This window comes from Cydia fagiglandana, chromosome Z (assembly GCF_963556715.1).
Source record: "Cydia fagiglandana chromosome Z, ilCydFagi1.1, whole genome shotgun sequence".
Taxonomy (NCBI): domain Eukaryota; kingdom Metazoa; phylum Arthropoda; class Insecta; order Lepidoptera; family Tortricidae; genus Cydia; species Cydia fagiglandana.
Window position 1 is genome coordinate 40,052,904 of NC_085959.1, and position 23,245 is coordinate 40,076,148.

General features: G+C 41.4%; 2 protein-coding genes across 4 annotated transcripts; one reads left to right on the forward strand and one right to left on the reverse strand.

Annotated features, from left to right (window-relative positions):
• Nucleotides 1-6,121: 6,121 nt before the first annotated feature.
• Nucleotides 6,122-8,650, reverse strand: LOC134678247 (glycine--tRNA ligase). The gene has a single exon (XM_063536718.1). It carries the CDS (start codon nt 8,512-8,514, stop codon nt 6,316-6,318), a length of 2,199 nt encoding a protein of 732 aa, XP_063392788.1. The 5' UTR covers nt 8,515-8,650; the 3' UTR covers nt 6,122-6,315.
• A 345-nt stretch (nt 8,651-8,995) lies between these two features.
• Nucleotides 8,996-21,653, forward strand: LOC134678248 (homeobox protein extradenticle). Of its 3 annotated transcripts, XM_063536719.1 has the most exons (9): nt 8,996-9,475; nt 10,390-10,542; nt 13,258-13,418; nt 13,924-14,024; nt 14,283-14,433; nt 14,879-14,975; nt 15,168-15,230; nt 16,233-16,422; nt 17,471-21,653. In XM_063536719.1, exons 1-8 carry the CDS (start codon nt 9,217-9,219, stop codon nt 16,412-16,414), a joined length of 1,167 nt encoding a protein of 388 aa, XP_063392789.1. In that variant the 5' UTR covers nt 8,996-9,216; the 3' UTR covers nt 16,415-16,422; nt 17,471-21,653. The 3 variants fall into 3 exon arrangements, with proteins under 3 accessions (XP_063392789.1, XP_063392790.1, XP_063392791.1); XM_063536720.1 differs by lacking the exon at nt 15,168-15,230 and having other exon boundaries at nt 8,997-9,475; XM_063536721.1 differs by lacking the exon at nt 15,168-15,230 and having other exon boundaries at nt 8,997-9,475; nt 16,239-16,422.
• The last annotated feature ends 1,592 nt before the right edge of the window (nt 21,654-23,245 follow it).

Sequence of the window (23,245 nt, forward strand, 5' to 3'; positions counted from 1 at the left end):
CGGCTTACCGCCTCTGAGAGCCATCAAATCACATTACGTTATTAGACGTATGCGAGCAGCGTGTATCACATCACCTGCTCCTGCTTTTTGAGTAAACGTGCTTTATACGCACTACAAAAGCAAAAACCCGGAACGAAAGGGATCGTATATCCCTATATCTGACCCGTCGTCTCAATTGAGCCGTCGGCTCCTATCCGTTCCATACTGGACCCGTCCGACGGGCGGTCCGGCTGACCCGACGGTTCACTGTACATACCATCAGTTCCGCCCGTCGGACCAACGGCCCGACGCTTCGCGCGACCGTCCTCTCTAAGCCTAATTGATCCGACGGATCATCAGTTACAGCTATGCTCAAATAGTATTCCTTTTTCAGGAATATGCCAACAATCCGAGAGATCCTTCTACTCACGGGCACCACAGCCTCCTCCTCAAAGGACCCGATCGACAAGCTGCATGACGCCGTTCTACCGTTCATGCCGTTAGACTGGAAGGACTGGCAAATAGAAGAGATCAATATTCGAGAGCTCATTGGCGATCCACCCGATCCTAAGATAACCAACAAATTGCGCTATGCGATCCCGACAGCAGACATAGCAGCAGCTTTTAACCTGAAGGAACTATCCGAAAAAACATATAAAAACATAAAATTGAAGATGCTTGAATGGCCTTTTACCAGAGCCCTAATTTATGCCCCTTACTCACTGGCTGTTAAAATACACGGCAACAACGTGGAAAATGTTCTGAATACAGTTAGAACGATGAAACCACATCTTTGTAGCAGAGAAGAGACCGATAATTTCTTAAGAGGACGCTCTTCGTCGCGGGGCTCAAAACGAGCTCCAAGCTCTCCAGCTCGGTCCTTAACCAGAACGAAGCGACTGAGGACCCCTGGGAACACAGAAAAAACACAGAGCGCCACACCGGATCCTATTGCCGCTGCACTGGCGAAACAAACTGAAATGTTCGCCGCCCTGATGAAACAAATGGTGGCCGCCTCGAACAACACCGCCGAGCGCGTCATACAAGCGGTAAACTCAGTTAAAGACGTTCAAGTGGCTGATGATCATACTATCGCTGAAGCGGACACGTCCTATTCCGACATTGATATAGGATCGAACAACGAAAGCGAGGAGCGCCAAGAAACGCCAGTACCAACATGGGGTGACAAGACAGAAGCCATAGCGGGTCTTTGCTTTGACACGATCACTACAGAAGCTGAACCTCCTGTTCCAGCGGCAGATGCAGACATGGTAGCAAAAGGAGCTAAATGCCAACGCCTTGGCTCTGACACATGGAATAATCTGCGTTACAAAGAAGCGGAAAAAACGCTACATGGAACTCCGGTTTTCACTGCATTAAAAATCAACCCTCAGCTAAGCAAGATCACGCCGAAATGGTGTAATCCAGATATACTCTTGAAAATCGACAAAACCTTAGGGGTTCTCACGCATGCCTTTCTGCTGGAGCGACGAGCCCTAGAAAATGGGCTCCAGCAGATAGCAAGAGAGGTGGATGACCCCCTCATTTTCAATGCGATACACCGGAATGTACTCTCAAAAGAGTCTGGGTACAGGCGTATCTCCGACCAGGCGCTACAATACGTCTGTGGCCGGCGCTCCGAAATAATATCGACCAGAAGAGCGTTCTACTCATCCTCGGATATGGCGTGTGACACCGTCATGCAGAACATCCCGCCTTCTAAGACACACTTGTTTGATGAAGCAATGCTTTCAGAAGCTTTCAAACAATATGGCGGATATGAAAAGTTTTTTCCCCCGAAGAAACCGGAGTTCAAAAGCAAAATGCAAAACAAAACTCCCAACGCTGGGAGCGGGAACTTCAATAGGACAAGACAACCTCGACGAGCCCACGGGCCAGCCAAACCGTCTGGTCATCAAAAGAATCGTGCCAAGGACACTCAAAGCTCGAAGAAGGACTCCAGAAAGCGCCCCACGCGAGCTGCGCATAATAAAAAAATATTGACAATCAGTTTCGAGCCGGGGCACTACGTCTAAGGGTAAATCAGTGGAGAAAATTAGGAGCAAATCAAACTCTACTAGACATAATAAAAGGATACAGGATCCCCTTTATCAAAAAACCCCCGTTAATGTGCCTCTCCAAGGAAGACATCAAATCACTGGAGACGACGCCCAGCCTTACCATGGACTCGGAAATTCGGGGCCTACAAACAATTGGGGCGATAGAGCCAGCATCGGCTCCAACGGGGTTCCTGTCCCCTTTATTCCTGAAAAAGAAACCGGACGGCAGCTTTCGGCAGATCTTCAATTTGAAAAACTTAAACAAATTTTTAGAACCAAGAAAGTTCAGGCTTATAAACTCCCAAAAAGTTCAAAACTTCTTACAACCACAGGATTACTTACTGAAAATAGATATTTCAAAGGCATATTTTCATGTGCCAATAATAGAGCAGCACAGGAGATTCCTGATGCTAAAGGTGGGAGAAAGCCTCTTTCAAATGACGTGTCTGCCCTTTGGTCTAGCAACTGCACCTCAAGTCTTCGCCAAACTAACGAACTGGGTAGCAAGCATCCTAAGAAGCGAAGGGATCCGCGTGGTCGTGTATCTCGACGACTTCCTCATAGCGGGGCAGAATCCGTCACAACTAACAAAACAAGGAATTCGTGCCTGTCAAATACTAAAGTACCTCGGATGGCAACTGAACTCCGGAAAGACCAGCCAAACTCCATCTCAAAAACAAGAATACCTCGGGATTATTTGGGACACGCAAGCGGACATAAAGAGTATAGACCACAAGAAAAACTTGCTTACGAGGAAACAACTGTCGAAAATACTAACGGAACAAAAATGCACCTGGCTAGAAGCAAAACGTCTTCTAGGACGTCTGACTTTCGCGTCCTTTGTCGTGCCTTACGGGCGACTGCACTGTCGGCACCTCCAGAGAGACAACAACAAAATGAGAAGATTCCCGACGAGCAAAAAATATGCTCTGTCCCCGGAGACTCTATCCGATTGCACGTGGTGGCTAGGACACCTGTCCGACAATTCTGCTATTTTTCCAAAACAAACGACAATTTTTATATCGACAGACGCATCGGACTGGGGATGGGGCGCATCCATAAATGGCAGACACCAAAAAGGACCGTGGAACAGCAAGCAAAAAACGTGGCACTGCAACAGGAAGGAATTGTGGACAGTATTCATAGTGCTAAAGAAGAACAAGAAAATAGTACGAGGACAAACGTGCCTTCTACAATCAGACAACCAAACTGTCGTAGCTTATCTGCAGAAACAAGGGGGCACCAAATCCTTGGTCCTGCTGAAGCTAACGAGAATGATATTCCAGCTCATCAATCAACTAAATATAACGCTTACAGCGAGACACATCCCGGGTCGATACAACGCTACGGCGGACAGCCTCTCTCGCCAACAAGAACTTCCGGAGTGGTCCCTGTCGAATTCAGTCATGGACACGATATTCAGCAAATGGGGAACACCACAGATCGACCTTTTTGCGTCAGCTCAGTCGAAGGTGGTACCAGTGTACGTGACCGAGGACATACGGGATCGAAACGCATTATTCGTAGATGCTTTCTCCAGACATTGGAACTGGAACCTGGCGTGGATATTCCCCCCACCATGTCTAATGCCGAGAGTACTTTGCCACCTGAACAAAGCGCGAGGAATCTACTTAATTGCCTGCCCGAGGTGGCACAAAGTACATTGGAGAGCCGATCTCAAATCTCGCGCAACAGCAGCCCCGTTCACGATTCGAGATTTACAATTCAATCTAATGGATCGCAGAACCAACCAACCACCTCCAGAAGTGAGAGACCTAGAATTGGAAGTCTGGAGGGTACGGGGTGGGCCTCCGAGATAAACACCTGGCCACAAGAGTACAAGGACCTTCTCGAAAATTCCTGGCGAAAAAGCTCTTTACGAACATACCATTCAGCATGGATCAGATGGAAAAAATGGGCAGCTGAAAATTCCTGTTCTATTAATGACCCGTCTCCAGAAAAAGTGGCAGAATATCTATGTTTTCTTCATCATAGAGAACATCTAGCCGCTGCAACAATATTAGTACATAAATCAGTGATTTGTACCTTTGCCAATCCATCGAGATCAGAATTAATCTCCAGTCATCCATTAGTGAGAAACATACTTAAGGGCATATCAATATCTAAGCCTAAGGTTAAGAAACCTATATGGAATTTGGATGACATTTTAATTGGTCTGAATAAAAGTATAGTAGAGTCTGGCTACTGAAATTTTACCTAAATTATTGGCGGGAAATTCAAAAAATCTTGGGCTGGTCACACTTTGTGTAGTAGGAATTATAGTTTTGATACTAGACAATATCTTTGATATTCTGTGCACAAATAAGGTACCTAAGGAAATAAGCTAAATAAACGTTTAAGTGCACTCAAAGTCAGCTCACATAATTTCTACCACTATTTAAAGTACAGTCAACGACAAACACACATGTTTACGTTCCAATATTTAGATTTTATAGATATTTTTCAGAACTTTTAATTTATCCGTTTCTTTATACACTTGTCCTATTTATGAGATTCAGGCATTAATAAATTCACGTACTTAATCAAAGTAATCGGCAAATGTTAGAACTAGTACTTAAAGTATCAAAATATTTATAGAGCACCAACCTCGTATTTTGTTTACATTTGGTTAGAAGTTGTAAACATTGCACTTTTTCATTATACAACGCTACACGTCGACTTCGCACATTGTCGTAATTATTTACGAGCTTAAATAATAGTTTGTGAACCTCACTCAGCATAGAAATTATTAATATTATTTAAAATAAACCCCATAAAAACCGCAAACAATTTGAATGAATGACATAAATCGACAACTGACTTTTAGCTTTTTTTCAAATCATAGACAATTGGTGATACAACAACGAAATATCTGTCAACAATTTTTGGCTAGCCAGACTCTAAATGAGGATAGCTTATATCAAGTCTCCAGACATACGGCTCTGCTACTGTTACTGCATTCAGGTAGACGTATCCACGACTTGACGTTATTAGATATATCACCTAACAATTGCCATATTAGCGCCGACTCTGTCATCCTTCAACCGAGGTTTGGATCGAAAACAGACTGCACAAAATTTCGTCAAACCGGATGGGCCCTCAAGGCCAATCATGTCAAGAATCTTAATTCCGTATTTTGGATTAAAAAATTATTAGAGGTATCGTTGCCTCGGCGAAACGCTAGGCAATCTTTGAACAGTCTGTTTATCACAACTAGAGGGAAGGTACAAGAAGCCAGTAGATGCGTGATAGCCGGTTGGATAAAAAACTACTTCAAGGAACTTCACATAAATGCTCCGCCTGGCTCCACCCGTGCTGCAGTGGCAAGTGACAACTACTCCCTGAGCGGTTTAGACATAGAAGACGTCTTGTCTAAAGGAAACTGGAGATCGCAAGAAACATTCTTCAGACATTACTATAGGCAAATCAGCCGACCACGTATGATTAATACCGACAGACCTTCCAATCATTTCAATGCGGTCTAGTCTATTCTAAGAGGTATCGTTTTTAATTCACCCTTTAATTACTTGTAATAAGTAGAAATAAAGTGATTCCTAACAATATCTTAATATGAATTATTATTGAAATCATCACGATACCATTCACAGTACACCAATCGAAAAATGCCGGCAGAAACCAAACACATCTCAAGGTGGGTCAAGCAGAGGCTCGGACCTCTAAATATAACCGTTTTTCCCCCGAAAGGGATAAAAACGAATATTTCGAGTCCAGCCGAAGCTTGACCCACCCAAGTTTAAATGCCTTGCCGGCATATAAAGGTACTGACCAAGCAGCTAGCCGGCTCGCGTTGGTGCCTGTTCCGGTAGTGACGTCACGCCAGTGTTGCCACTTAAGGTGGCTGTAAGTAGGTTATAGGGAGTTTGTAGAACGATTTACTTGGGGAAAAGCCGATCGTAATCTCAAGGTGGGTCAAGCTTCGGCTGGACTCGAAATATTCGTTTTTATCCCTTTCGGGGGAAAAACGGTTATATTAAAAAAATCAGTTACCTGTAAAACAATAATGTATTCAAAAAACGAATAAAAATAGAAACGCAACAGGTCTTTGAGAAAAACGAACACAATAATGTAATTTTATGTTTATTTGTAGACTGCAAAATAAATACAAAGATTGTTCCAACTGAAAATATGATTATGTAGGTGAAAATTCTGAAACAAATGCGCAATTAAGCTTAAGCTAACATTATAGGAGAGTGCACCTCGATTGCGTCACATAGGACACTTGGACAAACATCTGTTTGCGTCAGAATGCCTCGTACTACGCGGCCGCTCCCTTGGTCTCTTGCTGCTCGAATTTAGGATATTTCCCCTCAACATCGGCCCAGGAGATCTTGCTGTTGGACAGGTCACGGACGACGTTCGGGACGTCGGCCAGAGGGAGTCGGACCTGCGACATGCTGTCCCGCTCTCTCAAGGTCACCGTATGAGGCTCGTTCGTCGTGTCAAAGTCGACGGTGATGGCGTATGGCACGCCAAGCTCATCTGTGCGTGCGTAGCGGCGGCCGATCGAGCCGGAGGAATCGTCGACTTTGTGGGACACATCTGCAGATGTTAACTCCTGAGAGAGCTCACGAACAAACGGTTGAAACTCGGCGTTGCCGCTCAGAGGCAGCACTGCGCACTTCATGGGAGCGACGGTTGCGGGCAGCGAGAAGTACGTCCTCTGTTCATCACCTTCGCGCATCTTGAAATTGTGCTCCAACAAGCAATATAAAATCCTACCAACCCCAAATGATGGCTCAATCACGCTGGGTATGATCTCTTCTACATGAATCGTCTTTTCTGACTTCTTGACACTGACAAGATCGGCAGTAAGCTTGAATTCACCATTAGGGGTAATGAGATTGTAGGCTCCTTCTGCATTCAGTTCCTTCTGTAGTTGGTCCAAAGTGGCATTATCCATGGCTGCCAGGGTGTCATTGATTACTTTAGCATCTTTCTTGAAAGCTTTGCCAATAGCAGCTTTGTTAGCGACTGCTTCTACTACTACTATTTGTTTAGGAGCTGGCAGTTTCTTTTCGGCAGCTAATCTGACACCAGTAGCTTTAGTGTGTTGTGTCAAGTCATAGGCAGATCTATCAGCACAGCCGACACACTCAATCCAGCCATAACTAGACAGGCATTCAGCATCCCAGCAGTCACAGGCATAGTGTGCCATCTCATTGCCCATATGCTGCCTAAACCTAAGCTTGTTAGCATCGATACCTACTGCTAACAGGTACAAATGAATTCTGGCCATGAAGTACCCAAGGGTCTCATTGTTGACTGTGCCTCTGGCCACAGCTTCTCCGATAGTGACAATTTCAGCTGGCCGCCCCTGCTCCTGGTTGTCAGCAGAGTACAAGAGCATCTTAGTGTCCTTGACTGCCTCAAACTTGGGATGGTCTTTGGAGTCACAAAAGTGCTCAATCTCACACATGGTAAATTCTCTCACTCTGAGCAGGCCAGAGCGGGGAGAGATCTCATTTCTGAATGAGTTGCCAATCTGTGCTGCAGCAAATGGTAGGCGACCCTGGTTGAATTCTAGGAGACGCTTGAAATTAACAAAGATGCCTTGGGCAGTTTCAGGTCTGAGGAAGCCCTTGATAAGACCCGATGGGCCAATCTGAGTATTGAACATGAGATTGAACTCAATTGGTGGTGTCAGCTCATTCCCGCTGATTGGAGACTTCATTTCAAACCTCTTCATCAGTGCAGCCATCTCATCAGCAGTCATGCCATCAAGCTTCACAAGGATATCTTCAATCTCTGCTTTGAGGTCAGGTTTTGTGTTCTTCTCACTCTTGATTTTCTCTAAATGCGCCTTGATCAAGTGGTCCAAGCGGAAGCATTCTCCAGATTTCACATCTTTAGTCATCAGGTCAGCAAATCTCTCCACATGCCCAGAAGCCTTCAGTACAGGCTCTGGTGTGAGAATGGAACAGTCCACTTCCAACATTTGCTCATGGAGAATGAAGTACTTCCTCCACAGCTGGATCATGTTGCTTTTCAGCGCGCAGCCCATCGGCCCGAAGTCGAACTGGCCAGTGATACCTCCGTAGATAGCGAAAGATTGGTCGTAAAAGAATCTTCTCTTGATGAGATCTTCCATCTTGGAGCGATCGAAAGATTCTTCAGTAGGCGCCAGCGCCAGTTCCTTGTCTTCTAAAATTTTCTTTCTCGCTTTGAGCTCGGCGACGGCTTTCTTCACGTCGATTTCGGGTGCCTTCTCTTCTTTCAGTTTACGCACTAAATCACCCTGCTCTTTCACGCTCGCGCGGAGCGGCGCCAGGATTTCCTCGATCTTGGGGTCAGCCATGATTATTTCACGAAGAGGATTGGGTATTTTAATCTTCCTGTGGACTTTGTTGCTGCCCCACTGCTGCAGCTGGTGCGACAGGCGGCGCGGTGTTACGACAACTGGCAAAAGTTTACTAAGTACACTACACTTATGAAATAGGGAGGAAAGGTTTCTCATTTATATGAGGTGTGTGCGTTTACATATTATTCACATATGTTCGCCGGTAATTCGTTTTTGTTCGCGTGGTGGCTGACGGTGAAAGAACGTGAGTGACGAAATTCATAAGCCACGTTCACGGTACATTCTTTTGCAACAGCTGTCAAATTCGTATTGTGTTGCGCTGCGTTCAAGTGCGATGAAATTTTTATGGTGAACAATAACAACAATAACCATAAATCAGTTGTTTAAGAGTTCTAAAATGCATGTTTTTGTTAACAAATGCTCCATATTGCAAATCACTGTAGTTTTAAAATAAAAACAAAAGTGAGAAAGTATAGCGATAAAGTTTAATTGGCTAAATTAATCTGCATCCAAACAAGCTTTGCGACGCGGCGACAAGCCATGAAATCAATTTTGTGCGTCTGTTGCATGGCAACATTTATTTAACCATCTCTTTCACTCTTTAAATCACAGCTTAAACAATTGTGAGATGAAGCGTGATAGGGATAGTTTTAATTATTTGTTTTCTTTTCGGATACATATCTCAGATTTGACAGCACAAAGAAGTCGGCCATTTTATTGCTTGAGAAGCTGTGGCTTTTCTCCCGTCGGGAGACTTGTATTTTTTATCAAATTATTTTTATTAGGCAATCGTTTTAACAGCGTACAAATCGGTATACGTATTTAGTGTTTAAGGACAGAGTTTATTTACGTGAAGAGATGGACGATCCGAATAGAATGATGGCGCATAGCGGCGGGCTGATGGGTCCGCAAGGGTACGGGTTGGCCGGGGGCGAGGGCGCGCCAGCGGCAGGGGACGGCGAGGCCCGCAAGCAGGACATCGGGGAGATCCTGCAGCAGATCATGAACATCACGGACCAGAGCTTGGACGAGGCGCAGGCCCGCAAGCACACGCTCAACTGCCACAGGATGAAGCCAGCGCTCTTCTCGGTGCTGTGCGAGATCAAGGAGAAGACAGGTGACTTCACTACTTTTTCCTTACCCTAATATTGACTTTGGATTTTGAAAACTATATTTAACAATTGTGTTCATTCTTCTCTTGGACAAAAGCCCACGAAATGTTAATTCCAGTAGCTGCAGTCACCTAAATAGTTCAATGACTGATGTTAACTGTCCTGTCCTAAATTTTTATTTCTATTGTGTGTTATATAGTGATTTACACACATTGCTGCAGATATTGATGTCTACTTTTACACTTATATTAATTTGGGCATCCATAGAACACTGGTTCCATATTACATATACCACTGTGTGGCTTTTAGTACATACATGCATAGTATTTATTTCTCACTATAACAGTTAAATCCTTATATATCTGAAATAGTTGAAATACCATGTTATTGTTGGTACTACAAGTTGGCCTAATTAAATTGGGTCAAGCATAGTTTCAAAGGATATTTTTAGGTAGCATTTCATAATAACATTTTAAACCATTTTACTTAATTTGAAGGTAAATACTGTAGATAGTCCATTATTGTTACATATATTTTGTATTAGCTTTGGCTCATCAAAAGGCCATGGTCATTTTTCCAATAATTAATTAGGTAATGCATGGCCTCACAACATGAAATAAATAAATCATATTATGAAATAAATAAATCTAAATCATGAATTGTATTGTATGTATAAGTAACTTGAGCCATTATTGAATAAAATGTGATTCAAATAATTTATCTGCTTGATAATAGTCAAATCCAGTATCAAAATTGCCTTACTTCATATTGTTTATCAAGATGTCATATAAAAATAATAGTAATTTTTTTTGTAAATGTATTGCTGTATTTATTTAATTGTAATAATTATTAAAGCATTCTATAGATAAACTTGAATAGGTTTTTGACACATGTGTAATCAATGATTGTTTTCCTGCAGTACTGTCACTCCGCAACACTCAAGAGGAGGAGCCCCCAGACCCACAACTGATGCGCTTGGACAACATGCTGATTGCCGAGGGTGTTGCCGGGCCGGAAAAGGGCGGCGGTGCTGGTGCCGCTGCCTCCGCCTCCGCTGCGGCTGGAGAATGGGGTAATTTGCACTTTTGTATTACAATGGACTTACACCAAGACATTTGCCTCTGGACAATGTCTGAACTAAATAGAATTACTGAGTCTAGAGCACACTGACTGTGTGTGCGTAGATGTGCATGTGCTTTAAAATTTTGAAGCCCTGCATAGGCCTAATAAAAATACATATTTTATTGTAGGTAGGGGAAAATGGGTAGTTCAGGAGTACAAAAAATATATACTGAATACACTTTATGTGAAACTAAACACCTACATTGACAAATTCAAATTTCCATGGGTTAGTCACTGATATAAAAAAAGTAACATGTATAACTAACACACTATTTGTTTGCTTATTATTAACATAGGTAGCATAAGTTGAAAGTGTTATCTAATAAAAAAAGATAGTTATGATATGGGCTTTATAAGTAATCATTAATTTATCTGCAAATATTATTCAGATTGGTATAGTGTAGTACCTACTTTGTATATTGTAACTTGTATGTTAGATTTGTTCAGAGTCTGTTGGAAAACTCTAGTAAAACAAATGAATAAGACTAAGAATGAATAAGATAATCTAATTTACGTCTATCTATGATTAAATCCATGTGTTAGTTATGTTTGATTCTTACTTTATTGATATGAATACTTATGCACTTTTCTTTTTGGTCACAATGCTTACCTATTGGCCCAAAAAGGAGGTCAGTACTAATTCTACTATTACAGTGTTTGTGTTTCATGTGAAATGAAGCCACCATCATCACTTTCATACATTCTGGTTTAATGTATAAAATCCACTCGTGTATAGTGCTGAAACAAAATGGTATGGGAATGGTAACAAAAATTTAAGGGTAAATACAGGATAACCAATCCCTTTAAAGAAACTCTTCCTGTTCACAGTTAAATATGGGAAGTTTACAAAAGGTTACAAGAAAGGCAGATGATATAAATAGATAATGTAAGTTAAAATACACATTTAGCGGGCAACATGGATTGAGGTTATATTAAACTAATATGCTTCATTAACGTTATGTACCATCACGCTCCTCGATTGTTGCAACATTTAGGGTCCTAGCTAAATTGGTTGTTCAATTCTTAGGCTATAGAATTTCCAATTTAGCAAGAACCCTAAATGGCATAACAATTCCGTGTGGTGACCGTACATATCTCTATATTTTTCTACGAAGCAGCTAAGTTATGTCTAATCATCATATGTAATATTTAATATAAATTTGTTTTTAATTTATTATTGAGCTTTATAGAATATATGATGATATTGAGGATAGTAATAACTTGTGAGGTACTTTGGCAACAAGCGCTAATGTTGAGTTAGCCTGAAAAGTACCCACAAACTTTCATTGATTTTATGATGTTACTGGTTTTCATTCGCGATGGAGTGTCCAGGTTCAGTTTCGAAGGTGTAAAGGCCGAACCACAAATATACCTACGCCAATCGCGCAGATGTATGCGACGTTACCTTATATAATATAGTGATGGCGTACGCTGCATACGCAACTGCTGTATATTGGCTTTAAGATTGGAGTTTTTTGTATAATTACACAGCTATTATTGATAAAGTAAGAAACAAATAGATTTCAAGGAATACCACAACTTTCATTTTTACCATTTTCATTTATTGTACTTATTGTCAGTTGTCAATAAGGCGCTATTTCCACATAGCTTCATTTGAAATCAAACTTATCGACAACCGACAATGTGGTACCTCTGGGTTGAAAACGTCACATTTATAGGGACAGGCAATCATAGCACTGATAGAAAACGTGAACTTGGTTGCCCTCAAGAGTAAACTATAGGTTCAGCTTAACTTAGACGTTTGGTGAGAAGTTATTTTATTGGAACACTAATGTGTGGTTTTGAAATACTTAATTAAACTAGGTTTAGTTCTACACTGACTCTACCTTTTACTAGAATAGCATCGCGCAACTACCTCACCAACCGTCTGTCTGTGCATATCGTTATGTACTATATGCTTGCTAAGGCGATGGTGAATAAAGTTTTTTTTTCGATTTATTTAGCTTATGCTCTATAGTGACAATATTACATTACGGGGAAATCCTGAAGAAAGGCCAGGTCAAGAGCACCCTAAACCGGCGAGCGTGTATGAGGAATGTTATGAAAGTGATGGAAGCGAAAGAGGTATGTCAGGATCGTAGCAAGAGGAAATCCGTGGTCTCTGCCTACCCCTCCGGGAAATAGGCGTGATTATATGTATGTATGCTCTATAATTCTGTATTTTATAAATATATTAGGGATTCTTTAAAATATTAATAACGCTTCAGTTAATAAGAAAAAGTTAAAAGAAAAGTAATTTTAATAAAAAAAGTATAAGGCTTGAACAAAAGACTCTGGTTTCTTGCAAGTTGTTAAAAAGAACTCGAGTAGACTTAATTAATCGAGTAAAGAGTGAATCGAGTCTTAAAGCAGAGGACTCAAAGGTCTCTATTCTTAACCAAAACTAAATGAATGATGTTGACGTTCAGAGCGTTATTACTCAAATGCGTAAGCTTAATAGCACAGATAACTTAGTTATTGCACTTGGCGAATTATTTTATAAAACATTAGCACTGACACTGATTCCCTGTTCTTGATTGCCTAGCGATTGTATGATCAACTACGATGGTAGACATTACTTATTCTTTCCCCAATCAAAACTGTATTTCTAAAGGTTACCCTTAATGTTACGTGACACACGGCTAACCTAACCCATCTATTGCAGACAACGCGATCGAGCACTCGGACTACCGCGCGAAGCTCGCGCAGATCCGGCAGATCTACCACCAGGAGCTGGACAAGTACGAGAACGCGTGCAACGAGTTCACCACCCACGTGATGAACCTACTGCGCGAGCAGAGCCGCACGAGGCCCATCACGCCCAAGGTGAGACACCTTCCCCCTTACAAACAGATCTACGATGTACATTCAGCGGTCGGCAACCTTTTAGCAGCCAAGGGCCACATAGTAGTTATGGAAGTTGATGTGGGCCGCACTTAGCTAAAATTATGTGACAATATTACATACAAAATAGCCATGCGGCCCGCTGTTGCCGACCGCTGATGTACCAGATTGCCTGTATAATATCAAGTGATGATGATGAAATCAGAATGATGTCAAGTGTCAGTGGAAGTGTTGAATTCAGATGTTAATTGCTATTGTAACAGTATCCAAGATATAATCAATTAATCACCTACTGTAGCTTTGCGTATTTTTCATTCCGTTAACCACACGTTTTAGGACATTCAAGCGGCCATGAAATTCGTGGTACAACTTTAAATGAGATGCCCAAAAGTATACCTAACATTTGCAGATACTGATTCATCAGAGAACTAAAGCGCAGATTACTCCCAGCAGTTGCAGCATATTAACCGTTTGTCTGTGTTCGCAGGAGATCGAGCGCATGGTGCAGATCATCCACAAGAAGTTCAGCTCCATCCAGATGCAGCTGAAACAGTCCACCTGCGAGGCCGTCATGATTCTACGCTCCCGGTCAGTACATCATCAAACACATCATCTTAATTTATGTTGAACCTGAACATTTTAACTCTTTACCATCAGGCTGACAGTGACAATCAAATGTCAATCTTACTCATCGGAAATAGAACACATGTTGGAAGTGCTGTATGTGGGAAAAATATATAAAATATAGCATGGTAAAGGATTAATGGTGTTCTGAGATTACTTTAATAGCTTTATGGTAGGCCTACATTCCTACGATCAAATAATATATTCTATTTTCTCCTCCAGTTTCTTGGACGCCCGTCGCAAGCGCCGCAACTTCAGCAAGCAGGCGTCCGAGATACTCAACGAGTACTTCTACTCGCACCTCTCCAACCCCTACCCGAGCGAGGAGGCCAAGGAGGAGCTCGCGCGCAAGTGCGGCATCACCGTCTCGCAGGTATCAACCAGAGATCTTTATTTCGATGGTTTGGTAAAGTCCTATTAAATATTTGTGTACGACATTGTAAATCATAACACAAATATAAAAATAATATTGAGAATTGAGACTGTGATTTCACACTGCTGGAAAAAGTATTCCCTCCACTTTTCCATCCGTCCCGCCCGGTTCAGTGCAATTTCTGGTAATTCCTTAAAAATAACTAAACTAAACAACTAACTAAACAACTTTGATAAGTTTTGATACTGAGTCAAACCGGGGGTCCGGTTCGGCAGACCTCGTTGGTGATGACGGGATAACTTATTTACCTAATTGAGATTGATAAGATAACTTTTCGAGAGACTGAGTCAAAACCGGGAGGACTCTAAGGAGAGGGGGTGATCTTTGCCCAGCAGTGGGACTCAACAGGCTCGCAATAATAATAAAACTTATGTTACTCGTGCAGGTGTCCAATTGGTTCGGCAACAAGCGCATCCGCTATAAGAAGAACATCGGCAAGGCGCAGGAGGAGGCCAACCTGTACGCCGCCAAGAAGGCCGCCGGTAAGGGACAACACTTCACTTACAGATGTACTGCATTATTGTTTTCCATCGTACTTTCTCGGACACGCTCGTACTTGTCATGCTACTTCAGTCAACCTCAGTACTTTTTGTACTGAGACTGACAGTAAAGAAGAAAAATTGTAGCTGTAAGATATTGTTTATATAAATAGTAAAGTGATGGTTTTCACGCAGACCTTTCCTGGATCGGTGCAGCGCGCGAGCGCTCGCCCCCCGGCAGGGCTACTTCAAATTACAGTAAACGAGAATAATCAGTCATAATATAACTAAATATTTTTCTAAAATAACCTTTAAGGAGTCTTTGACGTATCCCTGCATTTAGAAATTGGGGGAATGTAGCATTCCACTAAAGTGTCCTTTACGAACGATACTCTTTTGATTTTACTGAGGAGGAAACCGAGTGCTGATTTGATAAATGTAAGTTTTAAACCAAGCCGTAATACGAGTGACACTAAAAATACGCTTTGTAGTATTTACAGATGTAGTGCATAATTATTTTCCTTCGTATTTTCTAGGAAACGTTCGTATTTGTCATGCTACTTCCGTTAAAGTCAGTACTATTTGTACCAAGACTGTTAACAAGAAATAGCAAGACACGTTCGTACGTTTCCTTGAAAAGAATTATGCACTACATCTGTACGCGATTAGCGTTCGTAAAATACACTGTTTGAATGCTTTTCAATAATTAAAAAGCTTCATTGGTATTGTTTTAGCTAACATGAATACTACTTGTTTTTAGGCTTCTTTTATCTTTACTAAACAATGTGATTTAAAATATTTTATTCAAGCCAATTCTGAAAATGGACGGTTGATATTGGGCTATAGCCGCGCGCGTCAGTTGACGTCTCTGGGGCAAGTCCTGATCCTTGGTCAGTGTACACCGATTATACCATGTAATCCAACTTGGAACAAAACAAACGTGCGGATCTCCGGTAAAAACACGTGACAGTTTGCTAAATGGTACGCCCGAGCGGACCGTCGCGCGCAAGCAAATGTTTTCGAGATTTTAAATTTCGAATGAGAAATATAAATTGTTCTAAGTCGGACTAGTGGTTCTAAAAGACACCTTCAGCCCCGTCTCCATACCGCGCGAGCCGTCGAGTTGGCTCGCGAGCCAGCCCGGTATCCATCTGTCGCGCGGGCCAATGTTGGATGGTTTGCCGCGCGATATGGAGACGAGACTTCCGTTATACTGTATGTTGGTTGTGGAGTGAGGCTACATGAGGACGTTCTCCCTAGCCGCAGGCGCGTCCCCTTACTCGATGGGCGCGGCGTCCGGCACGGCGACGCCCATGATGTCGCCGGCGCCCACGCAGGACTCCATGGGGTACTCGCTGCCCGCGCCCGGCTACGACCAGCCGCAGCCCTCCTACGACGGATCCATGGGCTACGACCCCATGCACCAGGACCTCTCGCCGTAGTCGACCAGGTGACTATCACAAGTGTTACACAATAACGCGCCTGGCCAACACAACAATGTATCGAAATGACAGATTGCTGGCCCAATATTACAGGGTTCTATTTAGGGTTTTTCATTTTCAGGTTCTAGTTTTATCGGCCTGAAATTTGAACATTGTCATCAGGGATGTTGCGGATGCAGATTTTTTGACATCCGCGGATACGGGTGCGGATATTTAAAGCCTCACATCCGCGGATGCGGATGTCAAGATTTGGTACTTAAAAAACTTCAAATATTAAATTTTTTGCATTATTTATTAAAAAAAAAAAATCGAAACGTTTAGTATTTGAGCAAGAATATAGGTGCGTTTTATTTAATAAACAGTAACTTGGCCGACTTTTCGGGATCTAGGCGATTTCGTTATATATAATAACGAGATTACCTAGCACTTACGCCGCCGGCGCCGCCGCTAATACGTTCCTGTTACCGACTTGGTCGACATCCGCATCATGCGGATGCTCCGCATCGATTTTATGCGGATGCGGATGATGAAAACGGAGGCGAATATCCACAACATCCCTGACTGTCAGTGACCAAATCGAATTTCAACTATGTATCTTGAAAACGTAACATAGAACCCTGTAATATTGAGCCAGCGAGATGGTACGGAAAGTCACCTAACTATTTCCATACATTATTTAAGTATCTCTTTGTCATCTTGGCTAGCCCCCCTAGGCTGCTCGTTGCCTACGCCCGGTTACAACCAGCCACAGCCTCCTTACATTTATTATCATAACTTAACAGTATGCAGATAAAGTCCTTTCTTTAACTCGTCTTTAAGAAAGAATCATTCTTTAAAACCTATTTCGCCTAAATAGTTTATTTAAAACTATAACACATGCATTGCCACTAAGTGCTACGAGTTACGCTCGTAGCCACGTCTTTGCCGTATGGAGCGCGTAGTCACTACGAACAGTGTACCCGACAGTCGGGTTCTTGGCGCTGAATGTGTTAATATTTAACAAAATTGTTGTTGAAATCATCTGTTAAGATATTAATGAATCATTTCTTTTTCCAGGCTCCGGATATTATTCACTTGCGCAGCTTCCACTGAATTGCCATTTACGTAACTCTACTCTAGGTCCCTAACGGCTCTCGAGCCCTAGCATAGTACATTGTATACTGTAACTTATAATACTTACAAACTCACATGTAGCGTGCTATTTTTGGAAAGACATGTAATTTCACCTTGTCTCACGTTCGATCCGACTGTGTCCAGTATTTATTTATTTAGTTTCGGACGCTAAAAGTACTTAAAAACGTATTTGTACCTCAATTGTACTGTAAATGGTTGTTGCGTGGACTTTCATGCACAGGCCGTCCTTCAGTGGCACTTCCGTGGTCGATAACGCCCTGTTGAACAACATGACAATTGTCATCTGACATTGACAATCCGCCGTACATTGCTGGTCCAAGAAGAAAGTATTGAAGGTATTTAGATGCCGTCGTTATTTATCGACCGAGAAATGTACAAGAAATTATCAATTTATCAGTGTCAGTTGACAATTGTCAGAGTGGTGAAATAGGCGACTAGTATCTCGCTGTTAACGGTTATTCTGAAGACGTTCGCACAAACATCATCATTTAGAGACTGGTCAAAATATTACACGTCATTATAATTAGTAAATGTGTAGCTCACTCAGGGCACGCATATACAAGTGATGATACTGATGATTATTGAAGCTTAAATATGTGTATAATACATGTGTTCATTGAAAATCCACTATAAAGAGGTTTGTTATTGTTAAAACATCACAATTAAAAATATACTTCACGTTGATCTAAACAATTAAACTTAATTAACTTGACAACTGAGAATTGCCGTTAACAGTTTACAAGAACGGCAGCTAAAGACTGTTACATTATCTTCGAGTTAGGAATGTACAAATTGTCAGATGGCAGATGATAATTGTCAAGTTATTGAAAAACGGAAGTGCCACGAATAGTCCTTTATTATGGTATTATTTTTTTATTTCGACCAGTGAAATCTGAAATTATTGAAAGTTATTATTTGGCAGTATTAGTAGTGATCACTACGGATGGGGTCGTTTCATTTTGTCTTTCTGTACGGTGGATATGATACGATATGTAGATGTAAGCTATCTTATAGTGAGTAAGTGTTCGGATAATTTGTGCTGATGCGGCGTAGCGGCGGAGCAGTGGGACAATATACTTACAGATGTACCAATACGGTATATCAAAGATTTTGTTTCATATTTGTTCGAATTTTCAACGGATACTGAAATATGTATACTGTATATTAAATTTTTCCCAAGTTAAACTTATTTTGAATTATCAAATATAAATTGGAGTGTATTTTCTGTGAATAGGGTTTACCCTATCCATAGGGTTACCCTATTCATACTATATTCAATATGTCCGATTGCTCCACCGCACGCCCTGTCTTCTATTTGTGTGCAATTTAAAGCGCACCGTATTCACTAGAGTATTTGCAATGCAACAACATGACAAAACATTTGCAATGTAAAATGACGTTCAATATATGGACAAAAACGTAAATGCATTTCATAATTAGACACAAAGATCGAGCAGGCTCGTTTTAAAACTTGATTCACTTTCATGTTTTTTGTTACTTAAGTTATAAATAAAAACAAATAGTACTTTATTTCACGCATTGATTATGTTGTGCCGCGGGCGGGGTATTTAACTAAAACCAAACATAATGAACACTATTGTGGCGTTGTTTAGACTCTAGTGGATATCGTGACGCTGAATTTTAAATATTTTATTATTGTAAAGGTTGTGCCTATTAGCTCCGATGCACTTGATTTGTTCATTCAACAGACTGTAGCTCAACTGGCTTTGACCATAAACATGTATACAATTTTTAGATACCAAAATATCGTCCACTGGCAATTCCTAGACCGTTATTGCAAACAAGGGTTAACCCTTTGAACACCACGACCATTTATCGCGCCATGGTAAACCTTATTGGAATGCATTAAGGTTAATATTAAACTGTAACCGTGCGCGTTTGTGGACGTATTTGTCGGTCAAAGGGTTAAGAGTGTTGCCTTTGTATACATGTTTATAAACGTGACTGTATACGACTCTTCTTCAACCGCCTCTCTCGAACCGTTCTTAGAAGAAAGAGACAAACAATGTCAGCTTCGGACTCACAGTCAGTTGTGTAAAGAATCGTTTCTTTAGAAAATTGGTTGTACGGCTAAGGAAGGAGTTGCGAATGTCAAACGAACTATTTTATTATCAAAGCGTTGGTTGTGACGAGCGGTGTGCTGCTAACATTTTTTATAACACTATAATGTCAAACCATAGTAATTGTATTTTTATTACATTTATTTATGTCTTAATTTCATAACCCACTTCTTCTCTATAATAAAAAGGCTCCAGCTACTTATGTCGAAGTCAATTATGATGGGAGCCAGTTTTTCATTTGGTTACTGTTCAAGATATTCAGAAAACAACAATAAACGTGTAAAAAGACTGTTCGCACAGTGGTTTGCCATCTTTATTAATACCATAGACATATATTATCAAATTTAAAAAGGTATTACTTAGTTGAACTTTAAAATGGCGAAATCACTAAGATTTTTTTGTTCTAATTAAAATATTCATAGCTTAACATGCAGTAAAGTAACGTGGGAATGTGCAGCTAATGTAATCAATCTTGAAACGCGTTTCGCCATTTTGTATTCAATACTCGATAGTTCATCCTAATTATTTGTAAAGTCCAGATATCATTTTAGTAACATCAACTACCGAATAACGTCATGCTCAACGAGCACACTATTTAAATAAAAGAAGTAATGTATGAAAGTAATAATGATGTAGCCGCGCACCGCCCGCCAGCCTCTTCCACTCGGTGCTAACATATACTAGCACAATTATTATTTAGCTATTAGTTTACCCTGAATCCGTTCACTATCCGCACGCCGCGGAATAGGTTATCATTAGCGTATCGGGACTATAGCACTATCCTGCCAGTACCTCTACAACCCACTGCTCAAAATATTATAATAAAATAAAATAAGCCTCGTTTAAAAACGTGATGATAACCGAATGTTGTCTATTTACACTTCTAGCTCTATGGGTTTCATATTCACGATGTTCACTCTTTTGAAATAGAAACCTATTGTATGAAAACCCCATTGTTAGGACTGGCCAGCAATTTTCATTGTATTAAATTGGATTCCATATAATAAAGATGAAATATAAACAATAGGGAGGAATAAGAAGTGAAAGAATCTCATTTCGGATTCAAAATAAAGATCCTAATCCTAATTAATTAGATATGGAGATTTTAATAAAATGTACATCTAAATAGTTCAGCTCGATTGACTTGTAATTAAAATTTATTTACCCTATTTATATTAGGTAATGCAACAGTGGCCAAGTGTGATCTGGCGATAGTGCTACAGTTCCCACTTTTATTATTATGTTAGTCTCACTTCAATTAGATTTAGATCGGACTTGAATCCTAGCATTAAGTTGATGTGTTCTAAAACATTATATCTGAGACAGTATACGAATAACGACAAATTTAAAAAAAAATGTTAAAATTTTCTGAGGTTCGATGTTTTGCAACTGCGCCGCCTAGGCAGGGAGACACGCGACTCTGTCGCTTGTCGTTGTGATTGTACAGTGCCGGGTACTTGTAGTTAGATATTATAACTATGTGCTATTTATTATTTTTATGTCTATACACTATAACTGTAGGATAGACTCATGTATATGGCCTCTCCAAACATCACCGATAATCGCATGCGATTTGAGATACATTGCGACATTTGATCGATCGAATTGGATTCGATGGTACTACTTAGCCGGCAATTAACTAATCGCATGCCATTTGTTGGGACGTCTGTAGGCCTTTACGTTTACATTTTTAGGGACGCCATAGACACATTTGGATGTCATGAAAATCTGCCGGTCAGAAACGATTTTGAAGAACCATAGAATAGACTTTCACTATCCAAATGTGTCTGATGTGGTAGCCCTTTTGGTATTTTTTTACTACACACTTTGGCGCCTGATGGGCTTTGGTTTTTTTTAGGTGCAAGTACCTATTTTTTATTGTATATTTATTTAAACGGCCGGCACTGCCGTGTGTAATAGTTAGACTGCACCTGTACGAGGCGGCGCTACACCATGTATACGATGATAAGTTCAACGTTATTGTGACCATCAGATTTGATTCAAATACATTTTTGTGTAGTTTAGCCGGTTGTTTTGTTTTTCCTTACTTTCTTGCGATAAGCCGCGAATTTTGCGGAACCACTCTTACAAATATGATCGTGGGTAGTGTCACGCGCACGCCAACAGCTTGGGTGCAAGCTATATAGCTTTTTGTGACTTATAAACGGGGCACGGACTGGGAATGTATTTGCGTTAGCATTCACTATTCACTGCCAGCGCCAACAACGCGCTACGCTTGTTGCCGATAACACGTTTTTTCGCTTCGCGCCTATGCAGTGAATGTGTTATTGTCAGAGAAATTTAATCCGAGCTCATGATCCTAGAACTGAGTTGGCCCCGCTACTCTGCAGGTCCGAGTTATGCCCTGATCCCATGTACCGAGCAGTGCCGGATTGACCCTAAGGCCCGGGCCTAGAGCGGCAAATTGTGCCAAAAAATAACTCAAAATGTAGTCAATAAGATGGGTGCTGAGAAAGGGGCGGCTACAGGGCCTGGGGGCTAGGGCGGCAGGCTGCAAATCCGCCACTGATACAGAGTACCGTGACGGGTGCCCTCGGTACAGTGCTAAGCACTCGGTACGCGTGATTATAAGGCCTTAGGGTACGATAGAAGTATGCGACAAATTTTCTGCTTACCTCAAATACACCCTATTCTAAAATGACTACCAGTTCTCCAGCTAATAGCAATCAGGCGTTGTGGGGTTGGCACTGTAAATTATATTAGCTTCATGCTGCATGTAATCAATACACCTGATAAAACAAAGTCCCCCGTCGCGTCTGTCTGTTCGCGTTAAACTTCTAAACGGATTTTCACTAATCAATAGTGATTCTTGAGGAAGGTTCAGGTGTGTATAGTGTTAAGGTTTTGTGTATCCCGTGCGAAGCCAGGGCGGGTCGCTAGCAAGAAATTAAATAATGTTTTTTAGCAGTTTATGTTCATACAGTTCTGCAATTCATTGGTCCGACCAGATCCGCTCCGCTCTCGACTCCACATGGCTCTCCACACCGCCACAGATGGAGAGAGAAGGTGATTCAGAATGGTCACGACCCTCATCACTGAGGATAACAACGCAAGGAGGAGGATGTTCATACAGATTGTCAAGTGAGCGCGCGTGTTGATGCCCTATATCAGCGGTCGGCAACCAGCGGCCCGCGAGCCTTACTGGCTATTTTGTATGTAATACTGACGAACGACTGTCTGCTAAAGTCACAAATATTACCAAGTGCGGCCCGAGTCATCTTCGTTACCTACTATGTGGCCTTTGGCTGCCAAAAGGTTGCCGACCGCTGCCCTATATCCTATATCTATTCAAATCAAATTTACGCGCCATATCTCTAAGTACTAATTTCGATGCGCGTTTGTGACCGTTCTTGGCGGTCAACGGACTCAAAGGGGTCAATGTCATCCATAAAATTACATCACTGGAATTTGAAGATTTTCTTTATAATTATTTACTTCTAGACCATGACTACATTTGGGAATTTTGTTTACAACGAAACAATTGATTTTTTATTTTAACAGCCAATAAAACAAAAGCATTTTCTGTTAGATGTATTTAGTGACGTCACAAAGTTTGTGACTCCTCCCCAGTCACATTTTCTTGACCCCTTCCCTC